The sequence below is a fragment of the Gymnoscopelus braueri genome (assembly GCF_963280865.1).
Source record: "Gymnoscopelus braueri genome assembly, chromosome: 13".
NCBI lineage: Eukaryota > Metazoa > Chordata > Actinopteri > Myctophiformes > Myctophidae > Gymnoscopelus > Gymnoscopelus braueri.
Window position 1 is genome coordinate 35638860 of NC_137615.1, and position 10356 is coordinate 35649215.

At 43.2% G+C, this 10356-nt stretch overlaps 1 protein-coding gene across 1 annotated transcript in view; it reads left to right on the plus strand.

Moving 5' to 3' along the window:
* Positions 1-1580: 1580 nt before the first annotated feature.
* The window catches only part of rabep2 (rabaptin, RAB GTPase binding effector protein 2), a 17510-nt gene continuing 8734 nt past the window's right edge, over positions 1581-10356 (plus strand). Inside the window, exons 1-6 of the mRNA XM_080447575.1 lie at positions 1581-1790; positions 3596-3757; positions 5084-5166; positions 7103-7489; positions 9227-9322; positions 9870-9968. Coding sequence (XP_080303701.1) covers positions 1745-1790; positions 3596-3757; positions 5084-5166; positions 7103-7489; positions 9227-9322; positions 9870-9968 — 873 coding nt within the window. The 5' untranslated portion in view covers positions 1581-1744. The remainder of the gene's footprint in view (positions 1791-3595; positions 3758-5083; positions 5167-7102; positions 7490-9226; positions 9323-9869; positions 9969-10356) is intronic.

The window sequence follows — 10356 nt, forward strand, 5'->3', positions numbered from 1 at the left end:
CTGACAGACTCGTCGGTCGGCGTTTCACGTTGTATACTTTTTTAATTTCTCCACCAAAGTGTTGTGCTTCCTTAAATCCTTCTCCTTGGCTAGAGAGACGCAATGACCCGCCTTAAGCTGCCTCTGATTGGTTTGTATTAGTGACAGACGAGCGTCATGTGAACCGTGGCTGCAGTCCATCGCGCAGCGCACCAACCACAAATCTGGAAAAGTCGTCCTAAAACACCCTCGCCCCCGGTCTAATGCGGCGGCCACGGTCCGCGAAAAAAGGGTGGCAGTGTGTTTTAGGACGAGGCTTCAGTTTTCCACCCGATTGCTCTTTTTTTTTTTTTTTTGCTGTGAGAGGGGGGAAAAAGCGTGAGAAATGGCAAGTGTGGCGTGAGGCGTGAGAAGAGGTTAAATTGCGTGACTCTCACTCTCAAAGAGTGAGAGTTGGCAGCTCTGCCTCTAGTCTCTAGTTTCACATACATTTGAAAGTTCTGGCAGAAAACGTGTGTTATAAAATATCTCCACTTTTCCACGAGCTGCACACGGATGACATTCTCTCCCGGCGAGGGGCCAGAAATGAGTGCAGGACTGTCTAAACTTCATTGGGAAGCACAAATGTATATGGGGCACACAACTGGCAATTTGAGTATTGTTAACAAAAAGTAGAGATGTTAATTAGCTGGCTGTTCTGTTCTTGTCTGTAAAGCAGTGGTTCTCAAAGTGGGGGTCCCGAGCAAAATGAGTTAATACAACATTGATTGATTGATTGATTGATTGATTGATTGATTGATTGATTGATTGATTGATTGATGTACTTTATTTAGTAAGACATGAGAACAACAGTACATGGAAGTACAATTCACAATACAAGGTCTACTAAACTGGAAGACTCATAAAGCACTAAGCTTGTTTAAAATGAGATCCCATGCACACAAATCATGATGACAGACAGATATACACTACTTTACAGAACATCATACAATCAACTTACAGGTTACTGGTATGAAACATAAGAAATATGTACAAGAAAAAAGAAAAGGGGGGCTTAGGTTAAGATTTTGACAGGGGCAATTTCGATATTGCAGCCTCGAGCCTCCTGAAGGTGTTTCTTTAGGGCAGTTTTGAAAGTGAGTAGGGTTTTACACATCACAATGATTGTGATGTTTTTACACATCACAATAATTTTATTTTTCCAATTCGCAGCCCTGTATACATTTCAGCCATTTGAAAATAACCGGTCTACAAGCTCACTTAATGGGAGCTTTGTAGATATGCTATTTTCAAGATTCTTTTATACATTTTTGAAAACTTGTGAAATGGGACATTCTGCATAATGAGTACTTTCACTTTTGTACTTTAAGTATAGTTTGATGCCAATACTTTTGCAGTTTGTTTTATTTGTAACAGAGTATTTATACACTGTAGGATACTTTTACTTAAGTAAAAAAGAAATTGAGTACGTCAGTCTTCCACCTCGGCCGATTTGAACCTGAACTGAACGCAGATCCATCCAACAGAGATCCAAGCGCAAACAGAACAGCTCAGTTGGAGAGTTGGTGGGAGGAGAGGCATCTGTGAATAGGAAGGACGTCCACGTAATTTCCGTAGGGCTCAGACCAGACCGGGGGGAAAGTAGTTTCCTGAAGTTGACAAGGAGCTGATCATTTGAACACCAAAACCCCCCCAACGATACGACCACTACTCTATCTAAAAGACACATTTCTGTTGTAGTCAGACGCACCTCGATGCATATCTAATGGAGTTGTCTGAGGAAAGGACAACCTCTAAGAATGGAGACACAGGTAATACTAACAATAAACACTTATGCTGCCCTCGATCGTTCCTTAAACTGTAATAATGCTGGATAAAAGCGTTGATCGTTATATTGTTCGCATCGTTAACATTCCTCATTCAATCATAACTACTGTTGGCGATAAAGCTACATTGCAGTGTTGCCATGTCTGTTTATTATAAGCTATTTTATTTGTTTCCTAATGTTGTTTAAACCAGAGATTCTCAAACATTTTCATGTCAAGGACCCCCAGATTAACATGTATTTGTCCGCAGACCCCCCCCCATCTGAAAATATATTATACCAGGGATTTGTGTTGTTAAAATGTTTCAAAAATATTCAAAAAGTACTAGATTTTTCTTTCCTTTTTTGGGGGAAAATTGCAGATTTACAAGCTCACGCGTTGTGAGCTTGTAGATCGGCTATTTTCAAATAGACGTAGTAGTTGCCTATATAACATAAGTCGCTTACTCGCTTCTTTTGGGCTTGTTTTCATAGACCTGGTTGGTTAGTTCTATCCCAGAATCTGGCAACACTGCTACATTGCCTGCTAGTCGCAACAAGTGTCTATATGGGCTACTCTGTGTCGAGTCACCATAAACCCTGGTCCCTGAAGGACAGTCACATACTAGCAGTGGAGGAAACAGTACTCACATTCTTTACTTAACTAAAATTATCTATACTGCAATGTATAGAAATACTCTGTTACAAGTAAAAGTCCGGAATTCAAAATGTACTTGAGTATAAGTACAAAAGTGTTGGTGTCAAAATGTACTTAAAGAACCAAAAGTAGAAGTAAAACTATTAGAAATACTCCAATAAAGTAAGAATACATCAAAATGGTACTTTAGGACAGTACTTGAGTAAATGTACTTATAGTTACTTTCCACCACTGCCTTTTTATTCGGTCAGGGCTTAAGCTCTTGATATCTTGACTAACAACAACACTAGACATTGTAGACAAATACTGTAGAAGTAACGTCTACATTACTTGTAATTATTTTGGGGCTGTAAATAGGTTTGTTGACATTGATATGATTTGTAAATACAGATTTATGATGGGGTAAGAAAGTTCCATGTTTTAGCATATTTCCCATCTATAAATAAAACTCTTTCATCATCTATTTGAATGTAAAAATGCATATTCAAAAAGGATTCCGGATTGGGCCTTTAAAGATGCAATCCGGAACTTGTTGTAATGAATCAAACTTGATGTTAACCAATCTATTACTAATCTATTACTACAGTATAACTGGCATAGGTTGGTCGAGGTCTAGTCTCCGTGCTTTTCCAATGAACAATTTAGACCTTGGTGTTGGGTAGGGCATTGGTTCTCAAAGTGAACCTCCAGGGGCCCTTGAGGGGGTCCCAGGGGGTCCACAGCAAAAGTAGTTAATGTAGCTTCACAATCATTTTAACCACTTTATCCATGTATACGTTGGCTATTCAAAAATAGCAGATGTAGAAGCTTGTACATTTGCTATTTTTTTGAAGATTTTATTTTAAAATGTTTGGAAACTATGGAATAATTCAGAATTTGTTTTAACATAAATCATCTCTTCCGGGGGTCCCTGACACAAAACATTTTCAGATGGTCGACCGTGGCCAAATACATATCAATTTGGGGGTCCTTTGACATGAAAATGATTGAGAACCACTGGTATACCATATGAACCCACCACAAATAGATTTCATGTTTAGTGACTTGGTGTACAGCTGTGTTATGTCACGTGGCCCCCAGCCTATTACTATTACTACAAGCAACATAAGAAGAACCTGTTGAAATCACTGTGGCTTTGTTTTGTCATTTTTCAGCCTCGTTGGAGAGCCTGCAGGCCCAGCTGGCCGATTACCGAGCACAGGTGGAACACTGGCAGGGTGTGGCGACGATCTGCGAGCTCAGCAAACAGGAGGAGCTAGCAGAACTGCAGAAAAAATGTGATCAAGAGATCCAGTCTATTCAGGAGGCTCTTAGAGGTGTGTGTGTGTGTGTGTGTGTGTGTGTGTGTGTGTGTGTGTGTGTGTGTGTGTGTGTGTGTGTGTGTGTGTGTGTGTGTGTGTGTGTGTGTGTGTGTGTGTGTGTGTGTGTGTGTGTGTGTGCGTGATCCACTGGTATAGTGTTTAAACATGTGCTGTATATCGTCTTTGTCGGGTGGAAACCTCATATGATGCTGTAGTATGATCAAGTAGGGCATTCATTTACGAAAAAAAAAAACATCTACTGAAGCCTCTGGACTCCTATTCAGTGATGTTCCTGGAATCATCGGGCGTTTCGGGTCTTTCAGCATCATACGCCCTCCTCCAGGTGACCCAGCCGGGGCTGATCAGACCCCAGCTTGTGTCCAGATGGCTAGATAGCTACCATGACTCCATGGCTCTCCTCTTTCGAGCCACAGCCATCTTTAGGCGGTGGTACTGCGGATGGCTCTCCTCTTTCTCTCTCCCTTGATGCCCTAACTACTGAAGGCTCTGGCCGAGGAACGGGCTGCAAAGCTGCAGCACTGCTTGCTTGGTGGACTCAGACACAAGGACAATGTCTGGTCGCAGGGTGGTGACTGCAATATGGCTGCTGGGGACCCTCAGCTGACGTTCAAGGTCCACCAACAGCTGCCAGTCCCTTGCAGAGGTCAGGATTGTAACACGGTGGGCATGCTGGTGTCTCTGCTATGCCCCATGTGTGCAGATTTGATGGGCTTGGATTGGAAGCACATCGTACACTGCCTGGATGAGGAATTTGATGTGGTGAAGAAGAGGCAAGGCTGTGTCACAGGGGCCTGGTGGTAGTGGTCACACGAGGTCGAGGAAAACGGCTGAAAATAGCCGGAGAATTGCCGATCTACAAGGTTGTAGATCGGTGAAACCTACCTCTAAAAAATGCCTAATTCCTAGTAAGAGAGAGAGAAACATCTGAGTTGTAATGTAATCCAAAAAAAAGTGGAACTGGAACTGATGACTTAGTATATCATTTCTGTCGGGTGGAAGCCTCATATGTCCAAAAACACTGTTCACTTTTCAGGATTCAAATTCAAAAGCGTCAACAGTTGCAGATCTACAAGCTAAAAAAGCGTCGCACCACTTTTCGAGCTTGCGTATCTGCTACTTTTGATGCGTTTGTGTAGTGTGATTAAGTAAGGCGTTAATTTACGAGAACCCCCCCCCCCCTTTAAAATATGGAGATAAGAGTTTTCTGCCCGACAGCAACAATATTGACATTCCAGAATGCTGTGCTAAGCATTGTGTTTGCCAGGGAGGCGGACCCATAATTATATTTTATTATATTTGTGTCCCACTCTGTGCTCTCAGAGACAGCAGAACAGTATGAGGCCCAGATATCTGCTCTGCACGCTGAGTCAGCTGGTTGGAGGAGAGGCAGTGGACAGACCCAGGTGAGCTATACAGCACTGCTTCCCAAACAGTGGGTTGGGACCCAAGTTTGATCTGTAACCGTTGCTTACATTTTGTTTTGAATTATTATTATTTCAAAAATATTTTCAAAAACTCCCCCCAAACTTCACTATTTTTCATAAGTGAAATATCCCCCCAAAGAATATAAAGATTTCATAAATGAATAATAATGTTAAAAAAAATCTTCCATAAATTAGAAAAAAATTAACTTTTAAGAAGTAGTGAAAATAGCAGATCTACAAACGCAGATCGGCTATTTTCTTTAGTTTGGGTCCCGGGGAGACATAATAAAACTTCTCTTTTGTGTCTCAAGCTAAAACGTTTTAGAACCACTGAGCTATAGCAATGGTTGTCACTGTTGTTTTTATATTTTTTTTGGGGAATATTAAATGAAAAAAGTAATTGAAAAAATACGCCCCCTAACACATTAGAAGGACAATGTCAGTCAACAGAAGAACCAAGGACGGGTGTTTTCGCTTAATCTATCATGGTTAAAATGGAATTTGAAGTTACAATGGGTTTGCATAGGAAGGGGGCATGTCTGATAAAATGAATATCAAATATCTAAATACCGAATCAAGCAACTTAAAGGACACGCCCGTCCGTCCCCATCAGTCCCCAGCAGCCCTCGTATCATAGAGTGGAGCCCATAAGCATGAATCTGTTATTAGTTGTCATTACACACACATCCATGCCTGGTTGTCCCACACAAGCCGCCGTAGTCTGCTAAACAGATGTTATGCTGTTATGTGTTTTGCCAAGTTCCGGAAAAGACTTGCTGTGATTGGCCAGTACAGTCACTTCAAACCTCAAAGCTCACCTCAAAACATGATTTACGAGAGTGCTCACAAAAGCCTGTAGACGTTAAAATGAAATGAAATGAAATATCCCTTTAATTTGATAAATCGAGTCTGTCGATTATAAAACATTTGAATTTTCTTGTGTCGATTCATTGATATATATATAAAAAATACCTATATATAGTTAAGAAAAATTGTGCTTCAAATTATAAATTAATCTGAAAAGTAATGATAGAATAATCGGTAAGAATATAATCGATGGTTGCAGCCCTAATGTAGTTTGTCAACGATCATGTATGTAAGGGAGACTCCCTCTTTCTTTGGTGTTTCGCCCAGGTGGGCACGGTTATATGTCTAAACCTAACCCTAACCCTAAATCTAGCCTCACAAAAACAATGCCTAAACCTAACCTCACAAAAACTATGCCTAAACCTAACCTCACAAAAACTATGCCTAAACCTAACCTCAACCCTAACCTTAACCTCACAGAAACTATGCCTAAACCTAACCTTAACCCTAAACCTAACCTCACAGAAACTATGTCTAAACCTAACCTTAACCCTAAACCTAACCTCACAAAAACTATGTCTAAACCTAACCCCAAACCTAACCTCACAAAAACTATGCCTAAACCTAAACCTCAAAACCACGGAAACCTCGGCAAAACACCAGGAAAAGACTAAGAGAGAGTCCGGTATGAAAGGTCAGCCAGTGCCAAGCTGTTCTCTTTCCTGTGTTTCTGTTCGCTCTCCCTCATCCTGGTTCACTCACCTGCTGCCGTTTCCTGCCTGCTCCACACTCCCTGTCCGCTTCCCCTCTCTGTGTGAGGCGGAACACTTTAGCTCACAAGGGCTAATGGCTCTGGAAGCAGTTACAAGCTCACAACGCGTCACCTCGTGGCACGTTGTGAGCTTGTAGATCTGCTATTTTCACCAATTTTGTTTGTAGTAATAAGCATGGATTAAAGTTCTCAGTCGCCATAACTGATTTCAGTCATTTTGATTACTTAGGAAAAAAAACTGCATGTCTCATGGTGTGTGTGTGTGCGTGCGTGTGCGTGTGTGTGTGTGTGTGTGTGTGTGTGTGTGTGTGTGTGTGTCTCGACGACCTCTTGCAGGCCGGTGGAAGGAAAGTCAGGAAGGAAGCTGCGGGAGCCGCTGCCGCCGGCGGCCGAGAAGAGGAACAATCTCCCGGATCGGCTGCCGCCGCCAGCCCGCCGTCAGATCTGGAGGCGGCGCCGAGGCCTCTGTCAGACCAGCCTCCTGGCCAGCTCGCCGAGGCCGAGGCGGGGGCGGGGGAGGGCTACTTCTCCCAGCACTGTGACACGGCCTCGCTCTCCTCGTTCTCCTGCCTGGACACGCCCTCTCTGTCCCGCAGGCCGCCTCCCCAGGAGGACACGGCCTCCCTGGTGTCCACGGGCACCCTGGTGCCCGAGGCCATCTACCTGCCGCCCGCGGGCCACCGCCTGGTCACCCACGGCGACTGGGACGCGCTCAACGCTCAGGTGTGCAGGAGCGATACCGCCACGCGGTGTTAATTCTGACAGCGAATGTTGATTTAGTTTCAGTCAGTCTTTTGAATACAATTTCATTTAGTTTTAGTCATATATTGGTCATCTGAAAGGTTTTGGTTTTAGTCTAGTTTTAGTCGACTAAATATCATAAGATTGTAGTCGACTAAATCTACAGTTGATTTTGTTGACAAAAATGTATTTTGGCGTCGCAATGGCTGATTTTACACTTGGCTGCATGCTGAAAATAGCCGATCTACAAAGCTCACAACGCGTCTTCAATGAGATGGTTGTATCAGATCCGCAAGCTCGAAACACGTCGATCCACGCTTGCAGATCTGCTTCTTTTGATGCTTTTTGTGTGACACCGTAGTGTGATCAAGTAGGGCGTTAATTTACAAAAAACAAAACAAAGAAAAATTAGAATATGCAGCCATATGCGGGTGGGATCTTTGCACCCTCGGGTGCATTTAATTCCTCTTTATTTCTCCTTGACACTTATCCTCATTCTCAGTCTTATCTCCATCTCACCAGGAGATAAAGCCTGGAAAAGAACTACTGCACAAAAGCGTCTTAACCCGACGTACAGGAAGTAAAGCCAAACAGGTCGAGCCTACTGGAACCTTTTAAGTGGGCCTGTTCCTCCTGTTGGATTAGTGGTTCTTAAAGTGTGGCTCAGGGTTCCATGAGGGCCACCCATACAGGTCTGTAACTATGGGGGGAGTTATGGGGGGTCCTTGAAAAATTAGAATGGTTGAGAACCAATAGGGTTAGACACTTTTGGCAGTAGTTCTAGTCACTGAGATCCTGAATTTATCCACCAGAGGGTGCCGAAAACACCTAAACAAACTTGGGCTGTGAAGCGCAGTGTTATCGTCTCTGTCGGGTGGAAACCTCATACTGTATGTCAGGATTGAAATTCAAAAATGTCAAAAGTAGCAGATCTGCAAGCTCAAAACGATGCGTTAGTGTGACGCTGTAGGACAGGGCTACTCAACTTAAGATGGCTCAGGGGCCACTCAGCAAAATACCAAAAGTCCAAGGGGCCGCAAGCTAAAAATGACGGTCCTATTTTGGACTTTTCGATTTTGTAACACACACTATGCATTGTTATTGTTATAAGAAAATGTACATTTTGACATCATATTCTTTTCACTGTACCTGTTTATTTTGTGTGTATGTCCAGTGGCATCAGTTCAGCAAAAGCTAAGGTATAGCAAGGTTAGGGTTGCCAACTCCCAGAGATTGAAATAATAAAAAAATGGGGGTCAAACCCCCAAAAAAACAAAATGCATAGAAAACTATGCATTATACCTGTAACAATTGATGTTTGTTTTTGAATTTTTTTTAGCAACCCATATATGTGAACGGAAATGTATATTTTTATCCTGTGCTTAAAAAAACATTTTGGTTTGACCATGAGGGGCCGCCAAGACGCTGCGTTGGGGCCGCATGCGGCCCGCGGGTTGAGTAGCGCTGCTGTAGGATGATCAAGTAGGGCCGTTAAATTTACGAAATAACACAAAAGTAAAAATATGGAGATGTTTCTGCCCGATAACAGCGATATGCAGTTGTGTAATTAACATGTTGTAAAAGCCTGTGTGTGTGTGTGTGTGTGTGTGTGTGTGTGTGTGTGTGTGTGTGTGTGTGTGTGTGTGTGTGTGTGTGTGTGTGTGTGTGTGTGTGTGTGTGTGTGTGTGTGTGTGTGTGTGTGTGTGTGTGTGCGCGCAGGTGTCAGAGCTACAGAGTGAGGTCAGTCGATTGGAGGCTGAGAGAGAGGAGCTGGAGAAAGAGCTGGACACACAGACCAACCACACACACAAACAGGTGGGATATACCAGCTCTTATGCCTGTGTGTGTGTGTGTGTGTCAGTGTCAGGTGGTGATATTTCACGAAAAATAGCAGATGTACAAGCTCACAGCACGTCACTTCGTGCCGCGCTGCGAGCTTGTACATCTGCAATTTTTGAAGTGTTTGAATAATTTTGAATCGTTTTTAGAACACAAATCTTCTCTTCTGGGGGTCTCTGGCACAAAGCATTTTCAGATGAGGGGGGGTGGGGGGGGCAAATACATATCAATTTGGGGGTCCTTGGCACGAAAAAGTTTGAGAACTACTGATTTAGAAGGCATTTGTAGAATCGGTCTTAATGGGTTAAACAGTGTTTATTGCTGAAATAAGTCTGTTCCTGTTCAGTTCAACATTGTGTGTGTGTGTGTGTGTGTGTGTGTGTGTGTGTGTGTGTGTGTGTGTGTGTGTGTGTGTGTGTGTGTGTGTGTGTGTGTGTGTGTGTGTGTGTGTGTGTGTGTGTGTGTGTGTGTGTGTGTGTGTGTGTGTGTGTGTGTGTGTGTGTGTGTGTGTGTGTGTGTTCAGGTAGCATTGCTCCAGACTCAAGTTCAGTCATCAGAGGCTCTTCTTCAGGAGGTGCAGAAGTCTTTCAGCCAATCACAGAATGCCGTCCAGAGCCGGCTGGTGAGAGGCATGCTGTCATTGGCTAGTTTGTGTGCGTTGTTGATAACCAGATGTAACCCTGGAAGGTCCAGTTGTACACTCTCTGAGTTACAGACCTTTTTAACTGTCCTTTTGGTTCCTAACCATCAATAATTGAGTACTCCCTAGGGCAATGTTTCCGAAACTGGGGGGTCTCCAAATGATTTTTGAGGGTTTGCAGTAGCCTGGCATGGACAGACTAATATCACTGCGTAGATATTAGTCTGGAATCTCTGTGTGGAACCTGCATTTCCGAGGGGCAAATTAAAAAAATGCCTCCGGATGATAAACCCGCCCCATATGAACATTGTTTTCTCACTCAACAGTAAACAAACCAACATACAGCATAAGTGTACACAGGGTATCTGAA